Source organism: Mus musculus, chromosome 4 (genome assembly GCF_000001635.26).
Source record: "Mus musculus strain C57BL/6J chromosome 4, GRCm38.p6 C57BL/6J".
Taxonomy (NCBI): Eukaryota; Metazoa; Chordata; class Mammalia; order Rodentia; family Muridae; genus Mus; species Mus musculus.
Genome location: NC_000070.6, coordinates 83,273,120 through 83,295,441, shown reverse-complemented (window position 1 = coordinate 83,295,441; position 22,322 = coordinate 83,273,120). Strand labels below are relative to the sequence as shown.

At 45.2% G+C, this 22,322-nt stretch overlaps 1 protein-coding gene, 1 long non-coding RNA gene and 1 other non-coding gene across 8 annotated transcripts in view; 2 read left to right on the top strand and 1 right to left on the bottom strand.

The window, feature by feature from the left end:
* The window catches only part of Ttc39b (tetratricopeptide repeat domain 39B), a 104,010-nt gene that overhangs the window by 28,868 nt on the left and 52,820 nt on the right, over window positions 1-22,322 (top strand). Inside the window, exon 1 of one of the 5 annotated variants that reach the window (XM_006538239.3) lies at window positions 10,247-10,534. The exons of 2 other annotated variants lie outside the window; for them this stretch is intronic. Coding sequence is in view for 1 of the 3 variants with exons in the window: in XM_011250101.3 (XP_011248403.2) it covers window positions 21,624-21,760 (137 nt within the window). In the remaining 2 variants the exon portion in view is untranslated. Of the gene's footprint in view, window positions 1-10,246; window positions 10,535-21,620; window positions 21,761-22,322 lie in introns of those variants that run through there. 2 more of the 5 variants (XM_030253766.1, XM_011250101.3) reach the window with 2 other exon arrangements.
* Window positions 7,692-11,003, bottom strand: Gm42307. Of its 2 annotated transcripts, none has more exons than XR_881384.2 (3): window positions 10,662-11,003; window positions 8,732-8,826; window positions 7,692-8,423 (listed from the first exon to the last, which is right to left on the bottom strand). It is a non-coding gene; the product is annotated as a predicted gene, 42307 (long non-coding RNA). The 2 variants fall into 2 exon arrangements; XR_881383.2 differs by lacking the exon at window positions 10,662-11,003 and adding an exon at window positions 10,144-10,357.
* On the top strand, window positions 9,532-9,638 carry Gm23412. Its single transcript, XR_003955556.1, has one exon. It is a non-coding gene; the product is annotated as a U6 spliceosomal RNA (small nuclear RNA).

Genomic DNA, 22,322 nt, shown 5'->3' with positions numbered 1-22,322 from the left:
GTGTTCCCTACACGGCTTATGATGTGGGCATTGTCCTCAGCCTGGTTCTCTTGCCAAGAACTGGGAAATTTTAAGAGCTGGGGCACAGTAAGTAGGCTTCAGGTCATTGGCAGTATACTGATGAAGGAAATTAGGGGACTCCAACCTCCCCCTTTCGTTTTTGCCTCCCATCTCCTTTGCCCTGCACTTCTGCCCAGATGTACTGCTTTGCCACAGACCTCAAGGTGATGAGGTTGACCAGCTGTGAAGTAAGCCTGAAAAGTGTGAGCCCAAATACCCTTTCCTTATCTGAAGCCGCCTGAGTGTCAGCATTTGTTACAGCAGCAGGAAGCCAATACTGATCACTTATGCTAACTGCGGTCTGTCCATTGTTCTTATTTATTCAGATTTCACTTAGGGTCCCTTCTTTCTCTTATCATCCCAACTATCATACCATGCTGTATTTAGACAGCGTTTCTCCTTAGGCTATTCTAGTACTGTCTGTCTAATCTAATCTAATCTAATCTAATCTAATCTAATCTAATCTATTTTTGAGAAAAGATCTCACCATGTAGTCTTGGCTGGTCTGATGAAAAGTAGTGGCACGTGGACTATATTGTTTGAGTAAATTTAAATTATTCATGAGTTTTGTGATTGGCATGGCATGAGGAGGCAAGCTTTTAGGGCGATATGGTCAGTCAGACCATCTCATAACTTGTAGAGATCTGCTATGTGTGTTACACACAGCTCCCCACGAGCTCTCTTGTGAGATTCTATTTCTTGGTTGAACCATTTGACATGTGTTCCATGGTTCACTCACGACAAGCCATTCTTTCCCAGTCTGTGCACATACTCTTATGGTGGTACATGAAATAGTTTGTTCATAAATGACCTTGACACAGCATAGGAAGAGTACCAAAAATGCTTTGAACTGGGAATGTGGCCCAGTTGAGAAGAGTATGCTTAGGACATGTAAAGCCTTGAGTTTTATCCTCACAGTCAGTAAACTGAGAGTGGTGATGCAAATTTGTAATTCCAGTACTCAAGAAGATTAAGTTCAAGATCATCCGTGGCCACGTAGCAAGCTTGAGGCTAGCCTGGGCTACATGAAAAGCTATCTTGGAAAAAAAAAAGTCTTTGGTTCTAGAGAGATGGTTGTGAATAGGGACATTTGCCACCTAACAGTGGGTGTAGAAAAGACATGGGACTGTTGCCACAGTGCTGTTGAATGGCTGCAGACTCCTGGGGCTGAGTAGTAGGGGATGGGCTAGGCATTTGGGAGTCTCTCCCTTTGACAGTTTGGATTGACTCTTCTTCATAACCACAGTGGACAATGGGACAGTCATCTTTCCTCTTTTCACCGTAGTTAGAAAGAGTCTAGGGGGACACAGCACATTTGTCTTCAGACTGTTAGAGCGGTTGTGGGATTAATGTGTTTTCAGCAATGGCTTCCTCTCTGGTAAGAGTTGAATTAACCCTGATGTAGGAGTTTATAGGTGTTTAATGGGATCCCGAGGATGCAGGAATGGTGATGGATGTGTCGATACACAGAGCTTCTGAGAGTTAGCCATGCTTGGAGAAGGTGAAATAGGTAGGTGTGTTTAGCCAGGTGATTAGGAACTTACAATGGAAATAAATATTTTGTGGACATCTTTCCTTTCTCACACCTGATCTTTTCAACTATAATTTGTAGATGAGTATGCAATAATGTAAAGCCATTCTCCCCTCATTTGGTGGCAATGTGTTATTTTATCTATCTTAAGGTTTTTTTTTTTGTTTTTGTTTTTTTTCTTTTTCTTTTCTTTTTTTTTAATTAGGTATTTTCCTCATTTACATTTCCAATGCTATCCCAAAAGTCCCCCATACCCTCCCTCCCACCCCCCTACCCACCCACTCCCACTTTTTGGCCCTGGCGTTCCCCTGTATTGGGGCATATAAAGTTTGCAAGTCCAATGGGCCTCTCTTTCCAGTGATGGCCGACTAGGCCATCTTTTGATACATATGCACCTAGAGACAAGAACTCTGGGGTACTGGTTAGTTCATAATGTTGTTCCACCTATAGGGTTGCAGTTCCCTTTAGCTCCTTGGGTAGTTTCTCTAGCTCCTCCATTGGGGACCCTGTGGTCCATCCAATAGCTGACTGTGAGCATCTACTTCTGTGTTTGCTAGGCCCCGGCGTAGTCTCACTAGAGACAGCTATATCAGGGTCCAATCAGCACAATCTTGCTAGTGTGTGCAATGGTGTCAGCGTTTGGAGGCTGATTATGGGATGGATCCCTGGATATGGCAGCCTCTAGATGGTCCATCCTTTTGTGTCTATCTTAAGGTTTTAAGGGTAAAATGTTGGCAAATAACTGTTAGAAAGTATTTAATATTTTTTCCTGTTGGTTTGGTTCGTCAGACACTCCTTCAGTGATAGTGACCTTTCAGTGGTATCTGCAAAAGTAAGCAGTGACTGGACCGCACACAGAGTTCAGACAAAGGGACCAGGCTCCCACGGTGCCTTTAGTTACCCTGTGGGTCCAACAGACAAGCAAAAGCCCGTGTCTCTTGATCTCTACATGGGGAAGAGGCAAACCCATCAAATGCACATTATCTTGTAAGGGGCAGTGTGGTGGTTTGAATATGCTTGGCCCATGGGAAGTATCACTATTAGGAGGTGTGGCCTTGTTGGAGGAAGTGTGTTACCATGTAGGTGGGCTTTGAGTATTGTCCTATGCTTTTAAGCTCTGCCCAGTGCAGAAGAGAGTCTCTTTATGGCTGCCTATGGATCAAGATATAGAACTCTTAGCTTCTTCTCCAGCACCACGACAGCCTGGTGCTGCCATGCTTTTTGCCATGATGATAATGGACTGAACCTCTGAACTGTAATCCAGCCCCAGTTAAATGTTGTCCTTTATAAATGCTGCATTGGTCTTGGAGTGTCTTCTCAGCAATGAAACCCTAACTAAGTCAGGAAGTAAGGCCATCCATGAGAGTGGAGTCCTTACGACCTAATTGCCTCCCCTGAAGCCCAGCTTGCTACCCTGGCATCTGAGGATTAAGCTTCAACAGAGGAATTTTGGAGGTTCACAGATACTCATGCCCTGTTGAGAAAATATACCAAAAGAGAATATAAGGATTTGCACATATTTAAAAAACTCCAGCCAAGAGATAGTTAAGTTGTTAAAAAAGTAAACTGCTCTTCCAGAGGACCTGGTTTGCTTCCCAGCCTCCACATAGCAGCTCAGGATCTTCTTTAACTTCCGTGCCAAGTGCTCTAAAGCCCTCTTGGCTTCTCACCAGACATACATGAAGCAAAACACTTGTGCATGTAAAAGTAAAAAAATTCCTGCCAGCACTGTGCACTTACACAGGATACCTGCTGTGATTGTTCAAAGACTGATGAAAGAGGTCTTTAAAATATATGCTTCTTCACAAAATGACTCGTGACTGGCTATGTTTGTCAGCTCACATAGATAATCCAACAGTGCTCAACTTAATGATGCAAACACTACCCAGTGCTAAAGGAATTACTTCTGCCATTTCTCATTCATTGGTGGACTCAGTTTTTATTTGAGCTTTATGTAAATTGCCAGCTCTTTGCTGGCAGGTCCAGACAAGAGAAGTCTTGGTCCCACCAGGGCTCTCCAGGGCTGAGTGATATGGCAAGTGTCTACAGCCCAAAAGAAACACACCAAGCCGGGAGTCTTGTTGAAGCAGGAACTCGACTCTATGGCATCAGCCTCTCGCTTATATAAGTTTGGATTTTTGGTGGGGTAACATGACGTAGGAGGTGGGGAAGGGTGATGGAGGGTATGGAATGACTGACAGGGCCACTGGCAAAGCTTTACCTCAGCAATGGCAGGGCAGAGGAAGGGGCAAACAGGTCTTACTGAGTCACCCTGATAAGGGAAGTGATTGAGACTGGTCTTAAAACTCGAGCCAGACTCGGGTTGGTCCTCAAGACCCAAACCAGGGCCAAAATGGGGCCCAACATAAATGGCCTGCCAATTAAGTGTTAGATGAGTCCATTGCCTTTTAACTTCCACTGTCTTCTGGCTGCCTTTTCCCCTGTCATGCCATCTGTTTTCTTTTCTACCTTTGATAAAACTGTCACCTAAAATGACTAATAAAACATTTAAAAGCAGATACTTGAGAATTTCATCCTTTGAAATGTGTGTCTCTCTCTCTATTTTGAGAGTTAATCAGTGCCTCTCTAACTCTTCCTCTTCCGCCTTCTTCTCTCATTGAGCTCATCGAATGGCATCTATAGAACTCCTCAAAGGCTTAGACATCCTGGACCGAGCGACATTTTACTGAGTGCAATTTAGTATTGTGTATCATGCACATTTAATAAGTCACTAACAAATTAGGAAGCGGTGGCAGGGGACTTACATGGCTTTCATTATTGTGCAGTCATTTCCGAGCTGTGTGTTTTATTTTGTTGTTCAGAACGGATGTGTAGGACAGCAGTTCTTAGCTGTCATCAGAACGTTCTGACCTTGCCTGCATTGCTGATGGATGCCCTTCCAGTGTTGTGTCCCACGAATGCCAGGTAGAAGCTTTGGATATCTATCTACTCAGGCGGCCTCACCTGTGCCTTTGAGTACTTAACAAAAAGTTCTGCGGGTCAGCCCTCCCCTCCGTTAAGGGTCAGCCCTCCCATCCGTTAAGGGATTATTTGGCATTTAAAAACTGTGGGCCAATCTAAAAGGAAATATGTCCAGAAGAATGTGTGATTTGGTGTGATTTTTGTGAGAAAGTTAAATCCTTGCTTAGCTGTTTGAAGTGACACCTGTGCTTTCATTGTGGCCTTTTGTGGCATCAGTACAGTGCTATCATTTACAGACAGGTTGATCCTATATTTTCAACAGAACTTATTCACTAAAAAGTACATGGATGCTTTCCACTTAATTCCGTGTAAGTAAGAATACATACGCCTTTACCCTATGAAGTAACTGAATTGTAAGTATTTTGTTAACTTAGATATAAAACAAGCTTCACAGATAAATGCCAGTCAACGTTCAATAGATATCTAGAAAATACTGCTGGTTTTTTTTTTTTTTTGGGGGGGGGGTGGTGGTGGTGGTTGAGACAGCGTTTCTCTGTGTAGCCCTGGCTATCCTGGAACTCACTCTGTAGACCAGGCTGGCCTCGAACTCAGAAATCCGCCTGCCTCTGCCTCTGCCTCCGGAGTGCTGGGATTAAAGGTGTGTGCCACTACGCCCGGCTTGCTGTTTTTATAGAACCCTTATACCACCCAAGATGTGAGATATTCTGATTATTTTCATGCAGCTGCATAATGGCTTTAACATTAAAAAACTGTTTTTATAAAAGAAAAAAAAATCTTCTACATTTAACAGACAAGAGAAAAGAACTCTAATTTGCATATTTCCCCATTTCTGAGATGTACCCCATCAGACCATGGGTAAGCGAATACCTGCTTTGCATGGTGGGGGTGCTGGTGCCACCTTCCTGATCCTCCTCCTCCTGCTCCTGCTCCTCCTCCTCCTGCTGCTCCTCCTCCTCCTCCTCCTGCTGCTCCTGCTCCTCCTCCTCCTCCTGCTCCTCCTCCTGCTCCTCCTCCTGCTCCTCCTCCTCCTGCGAATACCTGCTTTGCATGGTGGGGGTGCTGGTGCCACCTTCCTGCTCCTCCTCCTCCTGCTCCTGCTCCTCCTCCTCCTGCTGCTCCTCCTCCTCCTCCTCCTGCTGCTCCTGCTCCTCCTCCTCCTCCTGCTCCTGCTCCTCCTCCTCCTGCTGCTCCTGCTCCTCCTGCTCCTCCTCCTGCTCCTCCTCCTCCTCCTGCTCCTCCTCCTCCTCCTGCTCCTGCTCCTCCTGCTGCTCCTCCTCCTGCTCCTCCTTCTCCTGCTCCTCCTCCTCCTCCTGCTCCTGCTGCTCCTCCTGCTGCTCCTCCTCCTGCTCCTCCTCTTTTCCCATACTAATTTTATGAATTTGCAAGACGCTCTAAACTTAACAGACATCTTTTGAGCACATTCTCTACATCCTAGAGCCTTAAGCTAGTTTGGGGACCAAAGCTGGTTGTAAATGGATAAAAATTCTAGGAAGTCTCTAAGCTTCCCTGTTGGGGGAAGGACCGGCACTAGTGCCACTGGGCTCCTGTCAGGCCATCTCACTCAGCGGTCCCTCTGCCTGCCATTTCTCTGTGGGGAGGGGGGGGCAAATTCCTCTCAATACCGTGCAATGCACCACTCACCTCATGGTCAGCCATCACATCACCCAATTACCCGGTAGAATTAAAACTCTTAAGCTTATAGTTAACCAGTTAGATTTATGTATCAATAATATCACAACTTACAAGTTGCCTATACAATAATTTCAGAGCCAATTGATAATGATAAATGCTTTATCCCAATTAATCTAACCTTACAAAACCACAACTACTTGTGGCTGGTAAATGCCACACAGGTTCATGTGCGCAGGCATCTTCCTTCTCTCTCCCCTCTCTCCCCTGAGACGCTCTCTGTCTCTTCAACTCTTAGCTCTGCCTCCCTTTTCCCTGTCCAACACAGGCCTCCTCTACGCTAATGTAATTGGACAGGGAAAATTCTGCAACACTTCCCAACACTTTATTTTTGTTGTGTGCTAAAATTCATACCAAGTGAACTTACAGAAGAGTTTTTTGTTTTTTGTTTTTTTGTTTTTGTTTTTTTTGGTACTCTTCCAAAGGGGAAGTCCACAATAGTGTAAAAGGCATGGCAACTGTAGTTGTTAGCTGGCTGGTCATAGCTTCAAACACAAGCAGAAAGAAAAGAGAGTGAACTGGAAGTGGGGAGAGGCCGTAGGCTCTGAAAGCACACCAGAACCCTAATTTCTTCAAACAGCACCGCGAGCTGGTGACTTTCTCCCTCAAACCACCACGTCCTCCCTGACATCCTCCTCCAACCTGGCCCCTGTGTCAGCACTACTGGGGCGAAGGTGCAAACACACATGCGGGTGGGTGGCTTTTATACCAGAGAAGAAGTACTGGAAGTCTACTGTATAAACATTATGAGTAAACAGGCAAACGATTCTGTACTCATTGGGTAAAGAAGTATGCTTTATGTCTGCCGCTTGCCACCATCCTGAGGAAACACTTATATAAGGGAAAGGAAAACTGAAGGCTGGGACTGCATCTCAGTGATGGAGAGCTTACCTAGCTGTCTTAGTCAGGCTTTTTATTCCTGCACAAACATCAGGACCAAGAAGCAAGTTGGGTAGGAAAGGGTTTATTTGGCTTACACTTCCATGCTGCTGTTCATCACCAAGGAACTCAGGACTGGAACTCAAGCAGGTCAGGGAGCAGGAGCTGATGCAGAGGCCATGGAGGGATGTTCCTTACTGGCTTGCTTCCCCTGGCTTGCTCAGCTTGCTCTCTTATAAAACCAAGACTACCAGCCCAGGGATGGCACCACCCACAAGGGGCCTTTCCCCCTTGATCTCTAATTGAGAAAATGCCTTACAGTTGTATCTCATGGAGGCATTTCCTCAACTGAAGCTCCTTTCTCTGTGATAACTCCAGCTGTGTCAAGTTGACACAAAACTAGCCAGTACACCTAGCGCTTGTGCAGGGCTCTGGGTTTGATTTCTAGTGTTTTCTCTCTCCCTGCCCCACCCCCATTCCACCCCCCCTCCACACCCACCCCCGCCACAGAGCCATGTAAAAAACTCCATTTTAAGTTATCACACCTTCCAGTGTTCTTAATCTTTAACCTTCTTCAGCTTCTGGGCATGTCAGTTGAAGATGCTTAGAAACCTGTGGTCTCTGGCTGCTTAAAAGATTTCTGGAGTTATGTACATAGCCTACCTCTTGTAATTTTATAATTGTTATATTCTAATTGATTAAATGTATAGCAGTTTATACACATACCAGTTCTCACATACATTATATTTAAAATATATACAAAATATAGTTAAAATCTACATTTAAGTTTTGGTGGAGATAAAGAAATATTAGTTGAAAGACATTAATAATGATGACAAGCCAAGGCGTGAATTACACTGTACTGAGAGCTTTGCGGTTGGATTGCTATGTGCCACCCCTCCCCACATGTTCATCTTCACAAGAGCAGGTCTCTGATGTGTTCCTTGCTGTCTGTAGTTCATTTTGATAGCACAGTATTGATTACATCTGGTGACTATATATAGCTTCTCCTATGTATAGAATTCCAGAAGAGTAGTAGTTGTATTTGCTCCACTCATCACACTATTTAGCCCATAGTAGGTATACAAATATAGCAACTGTCATTATGTGTACTAACTCTAGTGAGCATTTTTAGAAATCTGGGTGGTTGGGCCAGCAAGGTGGCCCAGCAGATAAAGGTGCTTGATGCAAAGCCTGGCTACCTTGATCTCAGTCTTGGACCCCCCATGGCAGGAAAGAGCGAACTCTTAAAGGCTGTCCCCAGGTCTTCATATGTGCTGTGGTACTTGTGTGTTCCTCTTCCCCAACAAATAATAAACAGCTGTAAAAGAGTAAAAAGAAGTACAGCTGGTTAGACGTAGGTCACACATATGGGCAAGTAGTTTTATTTTTTATGAAGAGATGCTGTGTATCTAGGGAGAAAGGAAGCTTGACCAGATATAGAAAGCTGATTCTGAGAACAGGTCATGACAGCTGGGAGACTCACAAAGCCCCTCCCTAAAGTTGTATAAGCAGAAAACAGTTGGTGGAAGAAGAGACAGAGGTGCCTATAGGTTGGCCAGGACACTGTAGACACAGTCCCTCCTGAGTTCTCACCCACACTGGGTAGAACTGTTAGGGGTGACTTACCTTGGAGTCTTCTGTGAGTGACCCCAGTGAACTCATTCAGTCATCAAGCAAGACTTGGCTCGAGTGGTTTCTTTGTTTTGTCCTCAGTTTCTTACCTGGGATGACATTTGTTCACGTGATCCCAGGAAAAGCCATGAGCATGAAGATAATACATTGCATGGAGAGCAAATATAAAAGATGAAAAAACAGAATTGTTAAGTCCCGTCCATATGACAGGAAACAGCGAATATTCTAAGTTACAAAGTGTTGGCGGTAACTATCTCTGGGTTATGGGGTTGTATATGGTTTTAATCTTTTTCTAGTTATTATTTATAATGTGGAAACACCAGCTTATTTTACTTGATAGTAACTTTTTTCTTTACTGAGTCAGTGTCTTATATAGCCTAGATTGTCCTGGAATTCATCATGTAGCTGAGACTGGAAAATCCTGATTCTTCTGCCCCCACCTCCCCAGTTAGGGATTACAGGCATGTGATACCACATCCAGATACTACTTTTATTATCAGAAACAATAATGGGTCCTATAAGAAGACACTTTCAGCTCTGTTGTGAGCTGAGCCCTTGCTAGATGGCACTAAGTTTTAGCTTCAGAATCTTGCTTAGTTAGGCTCTCTGGAGTAGAGTTCTTTAAAGATGATGTTTTTGGTTTTGGATTAGCCAAATCCACTTCAAGAACTGGGCTTGATAAGGTGTATCTATATTAGCCTAGAATTTGGGAAGAGGAGGCAGAAGGATCCTGAGTTCAGGATAGCCTGGGCTACAGAGCTAGAGTCCATGTCAACAATCAAAACTCAAAGATAGTGCTCGCTTCGGCAGCACATATACTAAAATTGGAACGATACAGAAAAGATTAGCATGGCCCCTGCACAAGGATGACACACAAATTTGTGAAGTGTTCCATATTTTTAAGAAGCGGGAGTGGGTGGGTAGGGGAGCAGGGCGGGGGGAGGGTATAGGGGATTTTTGGGATAGCATTTGAAGTGTAAATGAAGAAAATAGCTAATAAGAAATTGAAAAAAAAAAAAACCCTCAAAGATAAAGCAACAGCAACCAAAAAACCACAACTCTAAACCCAAGCACACTTGAAATAATATTTATTAGATGCCAATCTGAAATTGACCTTTCCAGCAACCTTGATCTAACTGCCATGTGATTGGTGTTGGCCACTGAAATATCAGACAAGACTGAAAACTATAGAGAAGCTGATTTTTCCTTATTCTGTGCCCCTCAATTGTCTTTTAAGAAAGTCCATGGGTAGAAAATGTAAATCATGTCTGGGAATAACAACCTGTTCTCACATTTTTCTTAAAGTAATTCATGCTACTTCTTGATAGATGGAGAAATGCCTAGGTTAGGTGAGAAATCCCTGAAGATCCTACGGTTTTTTTTTAATAAGCCCAGTCCATCTGTACCTGCCTTGCCAGCTCTTCTAGGATAATTAAACAGTGATGGATTAGGACTAGGCTGTGGCAGGGATTGGGAAAAAAAAAATCTCCCAGCATCCCTTCCTGCGGAAGCAGCCGCCACAGTAGTGAGTGTAGCTGCCACTGTCACTGACAGGTCTTAAATTCACCCCTGCAGTGCGCCGGGAGCCTGGCTGATGCCGGTAACTTCTCTGCCAGGTCTGGCCATTGAAAGTCTCTCGAGACTGGGGAACGAAACAGACGTTGAAGGTTTCTGTTGGTTTTACATTAAGGAAGGACTCCTCTTTTTAGTTGGTTTTAAAAAGAGCTGGTAGGAGAGAGAGCCATCCTCACAGTGGAACCCGGTTCTTTCCTCTGAAGTTACAGCTGCCGTAAACCCGTGAGTATGCTGTATTTATTTAGTAGTTCCAGGGGGACATGATTGCAAGGTCCTCTCTAAGTCTGTGAGGATTTATTTAAGGAAAGCTTTGGGGAAATAAATTAAAGAGTTCTGTTTCATTAGAGACCTTCAGGTTTTGTTAGATGACATTGTCCTCTTAGCAGCTTCCTGCCAGGCTTGCCGGGTCTTCCCACGCCCCCTCCCTTTTTGACTCTTCCCGAGGGCGAGAGCTGTAATTGCAGAAAGCCGCATGCACGCCTGTGTCTGTGCGCCTGCCTGAGCCGCAGAGGCTGTGGTCTCTCCCGGTGCCCTGGCGGGCTGACCATGGCTGGCTGACGGCTGCTGCAAGGTGTGCCCTGGGGCTCCCGAGACTCCCACTGCAGAACAATGGCAGCAGGAGGAGGCTCACTTGTGTTTGTCTTAGGTCCTCTGCTGCCTTCTTCTTAGCATTTTATCTTGCTATGTTAATTAAGGCTTTAAAGATGAATAAAGTGATGTTCATTCAGAAATAGCTTGTGCCCTTTATCCTAGACCTTCAGCTCCTCCTGGGTGATATTGGCTTCAGCTAGTCTTCTCAGCAGATCAGAGCGACTGTGAGCCCCCAGAAAGTGAGCTCTGCCTCACGGCATTTTTAAGTTGTGCACTGGAATCACTGCTGACTCGTGTGTCCGTGTGACGCAGATCCTGAACTCAGAACATCTGTCCTGAGTCATCGTGCCCCACTTTCCCCCTCTGGAATTCACCAGAGTGCAGCTGTTTGCTGGATTGGTGAACGCACCCTGAGAAGCCTGTTAGGACAGAGGTTGACTTGGGATTCCTCTTGTGACCTCACATGTTCTTGATTGGGCTTTGTGAACTGATTAATATCAGTTGGCCATTGATATCCTTTCTGTATCCTAAAACCACACTAAAGTGGTTTTTAGAAGAGAGGTTGGCAGTCAAAATACTTTTAAACACCAACTGGTAGCAGTCATCTTTGTACATGTAGTATGCCTGACTTAGGCTGACATAATATAGGAGCTTTCAGAATGCCAGTATTTGGTTGATTTCCTGCAGACTAAAAATAAATACAGGATTATTAAAAAAAAAAAGAAAAAGAAAAAAATCCCTGCCACCTAGAGATCAAACATCTGCTGTTTTTATTTTTAAACAGTTTGTCATACCTAAATGCAGCAACTTGAATTTAATTAGGAAGGGTTGCTAAATTTAGGACACTCTGTCTTTAAACTAGCAAAGAGCATTCATTCATTCATTCATTCATTCATTCACAAATGTTAACATTTGTTGCAAAGCTTTTTTTCAAGCTCTGGGGAGATGAGGCTGAAGAAAACATTGTATTTGGATTCCTGGAATAGACGTTTTAAGTAGATAAAGGAGGTGGTTAAAAACTATTTACCAAGTTATTTCATTAGAGCTGTGGTGAGCTTTTCAGCTATGTAAAACTACAGGCTACCTTTATGAGCAGCTTTATATGGAACACATAAATGCTTGAAACTTGTGCTGCCTCAGATCTTTTGTCATGGAGTCTTTGAGTTCTTAGCTGGAGAGGTATGTTAGAAATATTTCCATTAGTTCAATGAGCATGCACTAGGCATGGTAAGAGCAGAGTTTAGATGAGAAAGAACTGGTTTCTGCTTTGCCTGGTCCACTGGGGAAGGGAGGGAGACTGGTTATCATGTACATTCTGTGCCACCGTTTTCCTGTCTTAGGGGAGTCATAGAACTAGACTCTTCTTCAAAAGACTTCTGGGCCAGGCCACTACTTCTCCTCTCTTTTCCTCTACCACTCTCTTTCCTTCTCTTCTTCTTCTTTTTATTTTTTTGTTTTTTGAGACAGGGTTTCTCTGTATAGTCCTGGCTGTCCTGGAACTCACTCTGTAGACCAGGCTGGCCTCAAACTTAGAAATCTGCCTGCCTCTGCCTCCCAAGCTCTGGGTTTAAAGGGATGCGCCACCACGCCCGGCTCTTTCCTTCTCTTTTTACTTTACTGTCCTGTCCTGTCACAAAAGAGAAAATTGACTCAGGTTAAAGCACAGGGCCATTTCAGATTGCTGATTGTAATGACCAAGTCATGCCCATTGCCTGGGGTCATCAGAGTGCTGATTGTAATGGCACAAACTCCTTGAGTGATTGCATTGTGTCTTCCAGCTGGAGGTTGATTGGGGCGAGTCTCCCCCAGTTAACCCTCCTCTGGTATAAGTTTCAGTGTGCTGCTGGGTATCATAAATCATAAAAAGGAAGAAGTGATTATTTCCTTTGGCGCCAAGCCCAGATCTTCTATCATTTGCACTCGCTTTCCTCTTGCTCGCTTCCATCTTCACCTCCTTTTAGAGAGGCAAAGGCTGTGTATAGACAGACTGAGCTTCAGTGGTGGGCCAGGGAAAGACCTGCAAGAGGTTCATCCGAGAAAAGAAACGGCCTTGGGAAGAAGCTAACATTTCTTGCACTTCCTGTTCAGATTGCTGTCAAGTCCAGATAGCTGTCAACCTTAGCAGAGCTCCCAGGGTCCCACAGCAGTGTGTCAGCTCCTGCATGCAGTAATGAGGCAGAGTGACTTCAGTAGACACATTCTAGCAGGTTTCCCTTGACCTGCCACAGTTTCTAGATGGCGCCACTGCTTCTTGGTGGGAACTGTGACAAAGAACTGGGAACCCATGGGATCTGTTAACACCACACTCCCTGAGTAAGTCCCCTTTGTGCTTCCAGCTTTGTCACCTTAAACCCAGCAGCTTTGGCTGACCTGGGGCTGTTCACCCAGCTGCTGGACAGTTCTTAGTTTATGCGTTAACAGTTTGCGAGCAGAGTTAGCTCTCTTAAAGCTGTTTGAGCCTTGATTGCTGTGCCCATCCTAGGAATTGCCCACCCTCTGGCTGTACCCATGTGTTTGCTGCCTCTGCACTGAAGGCATGAGCACGTTGGCCAGGCCACTGTGGGTGTTGGAGACCCCTCTCTAGGCTAACACTCTGACATCAACCTAACTGCCATGTGGCCTTTGTGAGAGGTGGCAAGTGCTGCTCTAAGGCAGACTTCGTGCCTAGCATGTGGATTTGTGCACATTTCACACATGGATTCCTCTTCTTTTGATATTTCATCAGTCCACAGGTGTGGACAGTCCTTAGAGACCATTCAAGTGGCACTGATGGGTTTCTTTAGTGATTATGTAGATTAGTGTACTATAGAATGTTATTTGAAATCATACAGGTGGCCGCACTTCAGAAGAAGAAGAACATGGGGCTAAGACTTGAATTTCACCTGTGGTTGGGGCTGTGGTCATTATCTTTTTAGACAGAGAGTACGGCAGAACTTGAGCCTCTCAATTATCCACAAACCAGGACCTAACACAAAACATTTACCTGCTGTTCACCTCCAAAATAGCTTAGGGTTTCTCTTTTCTCTTCTTTTCTTTTCTTTTCTTTTCTTTTCTTTTCTTTTCTTTTCTTTCCCTTTCCCTTTCCCTTTCCCTTTCCCTTTCCCTTTCCCTTTCCCTTTCCCTTTCCCTTTCCCTTTCCCTTTCCCTTTCCCTTTCCCTTCCCTTCCCTTCCTTCATCCCTCCCTCCTCCCCCCTCTTTTTGCCCCTCTTTCTTTGCAGTAGCACCAGTTGTGGAAGCCATTGCATCTGGTGGCTTTGTATCACAAGCTGAAATAAATATAGCCTATCATCAGCTAGGAGAGCATAAATGCTGGTGCTTGATTTCTTAAGCATTTATGAAGCCCTCCTTCCACGCAGACACAGCCACAGCATCCCTGCACTAATACAGTCCCGTGCTCACTTCATAAACTGCTCACCACAACTCAAATAACCAGTCAGAGAGCAGAGACGCAGACAGTCTGAGAAAATGGCTTTTTTGTGGCCGTTGTTTTCGCTCCCTCTCTTGGACTAGGAGGTGGATGAAAGAAAACCTTGTCTTCGCAATTGTTTAAAGATATCTAGCTATTCTTCGTTTCAGTTGGGGGCTTCTTTTCTTTTTTTTTTTCTAAAGTGCTCAGTTTCTTTCCAGTTATCGTCACACCGAAAACCTGCATTTGCTCTGCACCCTGCAAATATTTGCTTCCGTGCTGGGAGGCGTATTGTAATTGGCCAAACACTGCTTTTAGCTGTCCCAGGACTACTGGAAACATTAGACAGAACTGCTGAGTAGCAGGAATGCCCTGGTCTGTGTAATGGGAAGCTCTTGGTTCTCCTCATCTTAAGTGGCCCAGTAGCATCACCACCGATTACAGCCCCTTGCGCTTATTTATGTGGTGTCTCAGTTTAAAAGGTGGTTTTACAAATGGAGCGGCTCCATTAGACTGAGCTGGGAATTGTTCTTTCCTGCTCTTGCTGAGGCCTACCATCAAAACTGATGACACACCTAGGGGAGCAATCCAGTTTTGCCCTGTTTCTCTCTACGCCACCTCCTCTGTCCCTGGGGTACTCTGGTGAGAAAGAGATGAAGTAAATTTATTGCTGGGAGGGAGGAGGATTTTCTTCCTGTTTGCCTTTCAGTTAAGAGATGAGCAGTGGGGCCTGGGAAGACGGAGTAGGAGCTGCGCACATCTCCGGCAGACCTGCCGCCCTCTTGTAGTTTATTTGGAATAACACAGGAAATTTGATTTGCTCTGCCTAAGGACAGAAGTTGCAAACGTCTAGATTTCTGCTCTTGGGAGCTTGCAGCGTCTTCAGGCAAGGAAAACAGCACTCCTTGGGGAATAGTGTCCTTTCAGGTCTGAGCTGGTTTATAAGCTAGGTGAAGATGAACTCTTATTCTCCCCAAATGGTTTGGCTTTGCTGTAAAGCCCCCATTCCCACCAGGAACAGAGAACAAACCGACGTGGAGCTGGCGTTGCTAAGTTGACTTTCCTATTGCCAGTACCCTCTTTTGGAAGGGTGCTGGCTTTGGGAGTGGTGAGGGAGAGTCATTGGCAAGTGACCTGAAACTCTGCAGCGGCGGCTGTGTCTAGCTCCTTCTCTCCTTCCAGGGAGAAGCTGCAAGTGATTGGGAGGAGCCCTGCCTGGCTGGGAGTTGCCATCCTGCCTTCCCACCAGCTTCTAGCCTGCCTGGGGGGGGGGGGGGATGATTGTGGAGGGTAGTTGTTGGTACCTGTGGGGCGTGTGAGTGGACCCGGCCTTGATCCTGGGGAGTTATAGTTCTCTCTTGATATTGGTTGGCCCACAAGAACCCCGGATGCTAAAGCTATTTCCACTTTGTCACTAAGCTAGCCTGAAAATAGCCTCATTTTTGTAGTAATTCCAGACAGAGAGGGAACGTGCAGTAGCCAAATGAAGAGCCAATGAATATGCTTAATCTAGTTTCAGTATGTACTTTTTATTTTCTCTATAAGCTGGGTATGGTGGCACACATCTGTCGTCATCTCAGCCTTTGGGAGGTTGAGGCAGGAGGATTGCAAGCTTAAAGCTGGTTTGGGCTATATGAAACTCTGTCTCAAAAAAAGGTGGTGGTGGTGGTGGTGTTATATACTCCTTGTGAGTCATTCGAGAGTGGGTGCTGCAGACGGGCGGTGGGAGTCTTCCCAGTGAACAAGGCTGTTTCTGTGCTTCCGTGTCCTCAGCTTTCTGCCTGTGCTTCCATCTCGCTCTGAAGTTAACTTTATGTCCTTGAGAACCAGCCTTGAGTGCCTGCCCTGGCTGGCTGATGGCTGTCGATTGACTTTCCCACAGTTGGCTTTAACAGTGAGTGTGTCGAGGTTGGGGGGTAGACCAGGGTGGCTGGTCTGCTGAGGGGAGGGTGGGCAACCCTTCAGTTGTCCCCTGGTTCCTTTACCCAGTCGGCGTAATGCTAAATGAAGGTTCCCCCTTGCAAAGCCCAGGGATAACTGCTGAGACACTGGCTTTCTTCAAGATGTTTGCTGTCCCTGGAAGAGCTTGTTATTTAGGAGTTGGCTCACTTTGTTCCTCCTGGATGCTCCATCCGACTCGATGAATACAACTTAAGTGGTGTCAGTTAGCATTCTGCCACGTTCATCAGCACTTCACTACCATGTTGCTAAGCCACATCTCTCCTAAAATTTAGTTTATTACTGTCATGCATGTGTGTGAGATGTGTGTGAGTGCAGGTGCAAACGTGCCACAGTGTGTGTGTGTGTGTGTGTGTGTGTGTGTGTGTGTGGTCATGGGCAGAGAACAACTTTTGGGAGTGGGTACTCACTCTCCTTCCACCTTTATTTAGGCTCCAGAGATGGCTAGTACACCACTGTTTATTGTCCCTCCAGGGCTCGTTCCTTCTGTAAAGAGTAGGTCTCCCGTTGAGCTGGGTCCCTGGGAAGATCTGTGATCCCCACTGCCTGGGAGGCTGAGGCTGGAAGAAGACGGAGAACTCAAGGCCTGCCTGGGCAATTTAGTGAAACCTGTCTTGGAATAGAAGTGAAAAGGAGGTGGAAACATAGCTCAGTGGGAGAGTGCTCAGCGCAGCCCAGTCCCCAGCACAAGCAAACAGGGTTAGAGCATAGATCGGTTTCAGCAAAGGCAGACAACAGGAAAAAACCAGGTTGAAGGTACATTTATAAATCTGAAAACAGTTGAGATGTTTAAAAATGAACTATTTTAGTTTAATTCTTAAAATAGTAATGGAGCATGTTATAATGGAGGAGATAAAAAAAGGCCGAATTAGAAAAAGACCACAGAGGTTTAAGAACTTTGCCACATTAGTGGAAAATTGAAATTTTTCTGAATGACCTAAAATGATGTGGGAAAAACATTAGGTAGAGAAACTCTGGCTTCCTAGGAAGGGCTACAGGAAGGCTACAGGCAAGGCTACAGGCAAGGCTACAGGAAGGCTACAGGCCATACATAGATGGCCTGGCCTGATTTTAGCTAGGAAGGGCTACAGGCAAGGCTACAGGCCATACATAGATGGCCTGGCCTGATTTTAGCTCCATTTGAGCTGTGTGCGGTGTGCATGGGGTGTTGAGAGTTTCTCTCCTTAAACTAATACTTGAATGTCTCTCTAGTGCTTGGAGTCTAAGTATTCCTTCACTTGATTATGAAAACAATACATGACTATGTCTGAAAATTTGCAACACTGGGGACAGGAACAAAGAATAGGAACCCTGCCTGCCACATCCTAGAGATGACAGTGATGAGTTTGGTTTTGGTTTGTGAACTTTGGTAGTAAGTCTAGAGAAGGGTGTCTTGGACCACTCTACTGCTGTCATATCTAATATTTCCTTATTTCAGGATAAAACAAGGATCTTTTTTTTTTTATCACCCCATGGCTCTGTCAGTTTTATTTCCTATAAGGAGTTGGGGTGAGAAGGAGGGGAAGTTGGGATGGTATTCTTCTGACCCTGGTGGCTGTGGTGATAGGCAGGTGAGTGGTGGTGGGTGCTGAAGGGAAAGCGCTGTTGATTGACATTCTGAGTTCTGGCTGTTTGTCTTCCCTTTACTCCCACCCTCCTCCACCGAGCATCTTTGTTTCAGACTTAAAGGAAAAGATTTATTTTTATTTGTATATATTCTCTGTGTCTGTGGTGTAAGCGTAGCTGTAGACTGTACTTTATGCATAAAAACTTGATCTATTGCAATTGTATCTCCCAAAGAATTGACCCAAAGACCTATTACATTTATTAACAAGCTGCAAGTCTAGGCTGGGCAGATTCTGAGCTATTCTAATCCTCTAAGGCTGTTAATATCAGACAAATGCCCTGTTACTTGCCAATCTGGTTTTGCCCTGCCTCGCTCTGGTCCATGTGTGCCCTCGTGTCTGCTCTCTCATTGCAATCTCATGGCGAATCCTCCAGGGTCTCTCCACGGGGTCTCTTCACCTCTCCTCCTGGTCCTTTTACTTTTTTCTCCGTGGGACCCCTGGCTGGGATTGGAAGTCCAGCTTTCCTATTTCCTCTGCCCAGCTAATTGGCCAATCAACTCTTGACTGCCCAGTCAGAAGGTGATAGAGAAGGATGTTTACAAAACACTGAGACAGGTGATGCCTCACAAAAATAACTATCAAAGACTGGTCTGTACTCAATTCTCTGTCTGTATATAAATCAGCATTTGAATAATGCAAGGGTAATCTTTACACAGTACACAAAAGCATCATTCCAACTTGCACAGGGGCTAGCAAGGACCAGTAGAGGATGTCATATTCCCTGGAGCTGGAGTTACGGCAGTTGTGAACCGCCTCTGGATTCTGAGAATGTAACTTGAGTTCCTGGAAAAGCAGCAAGTGCCTTTAACAGCTGAGTTGTCTCTCTAGCCCCTCTTTTTGATTAAAAAACATTTTATTTAGTTGTGTGCTGTACGTATGTCCATCACGCTTGCTATAGCATGTGTCGGGGTCTGAGGATAACTGTTGGAAGTCAGTTTTCTACTTTCACTGGGTAGATTCTGGGGATCCAATTCTGGTTATCAGGCCTGTGGCAAGTGTCTTTACCTACTGAGTCCTCTGATATTTTTTGAGAGTCTCATGAGGCCCAGGCTACCATTAATTCACCATGTAGCAGTGACTGTGCTAACTCCCGATGTCCCTGTGTCTGTCCCCCAAGCACCAGGGTTACAGCTGTGTGCCACCACACCTGGCTTGCCTCTTTCTTTCTCATCCTCCTTGTGAGAATCTTTCTCTCTCATTGATCACTGGCCGTGAGCTTGGCTCCTGGAAGAACTCGTCTATTGGGCTGCTACACTTTATTGGTTAGCGTTTAAAATTATATACCCACTTTGGAAAAAAATTGGTGGCAATTCTTCAGTGTCAAATGTGGAATTATCATATGACCTAGTCTATCATAGTCACGTAAAACTTACATGTGAGCATTAATAACAGCAATCTCCATGATGTACAAAAAGCAAAATGTCCCATGTGTTATGAACAAATGAAATGATAACCAAATTGGGCATATCTCTCCAGTGGCATATTCCATAGTATTACATATGGTAGAGTGTTGCTCCCTGTTCCATACAGCATGAATGAATCTTGGAAACATGGGAAGTGGAAAAAGCCAACCATTGAAAACATCTACAGATGCAAAAGACTCTGGTTTGCTTAGAACTAGAGGTCACGAGGGTTATGGAGCATGGTGGCAAGTGGGGGGTACCTTTGTGTGATGGGATGTTGTTATATTGGGGTGATAGTTGGATGGATGCCTTTGGGAATTATATATCAAAATCTATTTAAAGCATTTTTTAAAAACTAAAGTGTTCAAAACAATGCAATATAAAGACATATTTTCCTTATATACGAATACCTGTAGTTGTCACTGTCAATCAAATGAGTGGTTTTTTTTTTCTCTCCAATATTTGAAAACATTCTTTACTACTTGAGTATAGTGGTGTTTCAGATTTAAAAAAAGAAGCACTCAGGTAAATATTAAAACTTGTGCTACTTGTGGTGGCACAAATTTTAAAGTTATGGAGCAACATAAAGTTTAGTGTTGTTCTTTTAAATACATGGATATCAGCACAGTGTTTATATACTGCTAACCTATATTGAAGGAAATAAGCAAAGCCTTGAATAAGTCATGAGCTTAGGTAGCCAATTCATATAGAGAAAGCGGGGCAGCAGACAGACATGTATCGTGGTGGTAGCTCGTGTTAGGAGGAAGGGCACACCAGACTTGTTCCTTTTGTAACATTGTTCATGGAAGCTCAAAGGTTGTAGTTGAACTACCTGACTACCTGGCTACCTGATCAGATTCTCCCACAGGATCTACCTCCCAAGGGTCCACTGTCTCCTACTTGGAGCAGGTCTTTTAATCACAGTGGACTTGGGAGAGGGCAGAGCAGACGGGAACATAGATGTAAAAATGCAATAGTACAAAGAACATTTTTCAGATTTCGGTAATAATATAATGAAATCTGAATAAAAAAAGTCCAGCAAGACCTTTTGTGTAACTTTATAATTATGGCTGTTACAATCACATAAATGGGAATGACAGTATAATACAAAGATCCCCAAATGCCAGTTGAGGAAGCAGAGGACTCACTTCTGCTTGTCTCCGCTTAGCAGAAAGCTGAGGTGATGTCAAGTGTGTAACCTGCAGAGAGAATGGATGTGTGCAACGGAAGTGTGTCCAGGACCAGGTGGAATGCATGGGAACTTGCTCTCAGTTAGGGGTTGCAGCATGGTGCAGCATTGTCCACAAATAACTGCAGCATCCATGTGTGGATGATCATCCAGGTGATAAAGGGCCTCCCAAAGCACTTGGGAAACTGAAGACAAAATGTCGAGATAAGATTTATTAAACACAAACCGTTTTATTTGTTTTATCACCAGCCCAGGGATTAAACCATAGCACGTTCGGACATTCGTATATCTATTGGAGTAAAATAGCTGCAAACTAGTGTCAAGGTTTTAAAAAGATGTACTTATTTATGCATATGAATGCTTTGCCTGCGTGTACATGTAGGCACTGTGTGTGTGCCCTTTGTGAGCCTGGTGTTCACAGGGGTCAAAAGAGGGCATTGGGTCCTCTGGGAACTGGAGCTGTGGGTGGCTGTGAGCTCGAACCTGGATCTTCTCTAAGAGCAACAGGCTAACTGCTGAGTCATCTCTTCCAGCACCAATGTCACATTTTCTAGAATATAATCTTAATAGAAAGTGACCAGTCAAGCAAAGGCAAGCAGATCTCTGGAGGATGAGTTCCTGTGTGCCTGCCAGTGTTTAAGGATCTTGAGAGGACTTCAGTCTTCCTTTTATCTGGTTTCTGAGCTAACAAATGGCTGAAGGATGAGCTATTGATTGCCTATCTTTGGAGGAACGGAGGAATTGGGGGCGAGAATTGAATGTAGCTCACACTGTACCCAAAACCACATTCTAGATATAATGTATGTGAGCTGTGCTATATTTTCTCCACTGTACATTTGAAACATTTCTAGCATTGGGGGAAGAAAAGGGAGGAAATAGGTTCTTGATGCTTTTTGATGAAGAATGCCATGCCATGCCTAGAACGATGAGTGGGAGGCAGGATTCTGCACTGTCAGCACCCACAGCCCAGTTTCTTTCCTGATTCTCCGAGGCCCTCCTGTTACGTCATTGACATCCTTCTGAGAAGGCAGTATATGCTGACTACTCTGCCCAGTAACCTTTCTACAGAGCATTAGAAGAAACCACAGAGGGGAAGTTGGAAGAGAGCCGATAAGGGGCTGTGTTGGGCACCGGATGTGGGGAAACAAAGGGGACGGGGGAAATTCACGTCCCGCCCGAGCTCGGGGAGAATGGACAGGCAGACGAGGGAGACTCATGGGACCCTACGGAATTGCTGCAGGATGGGCGTCGGGCCGTAGACCCCGTTCTGGGTGGGTAGAGTGGGGTTGGGGGAAGGCGCAGTCTTGGCTACGGCTCTCGGGCACCATAGACCAAGAGCCAGCTTCAGGGTCCCTGGGCCAAATGGAGGCCACAGACAACAGGTTTTCAGTCTTGGACATCCCAGGTGCGGCTGGATGTCGCTGAAGGGCTGAGAACGAAGTGGGGGCCCCTGGGGCAGCTAGGTCAGCCCCAGGGCTGAAGGGAGAAGGGGCAGGGGAAAGGTGCTGGGTGGTTTCTGGGTGGGCGAGAGTCTGGCTAGCTCAGGCTGCTCGCTCTGTGGGCATGGCTAGAGCACAGGAAGGCCTGCTCCATTGCTCCAGCCCGGTGGATCCTGATGAGAAGAGGCAGTCCATGGTTTCAAGGTGTTTATTGCAGAGAGAGGGAGAAGTGTAGAGAAATAGAAGCTGGCCATGGCCACAAGGAGAGAGGGGAGAAGAGGGGGGAAGAAGGAGGGTGAAAGGTGAGAGTAAGAGCAAGTGCTTAAGAGAGACAAGAGAGAGAGGAGGGGCCAAGCAGCCCCTTTTATAGTGGGCTGGGCTACCTTGCTGTTGC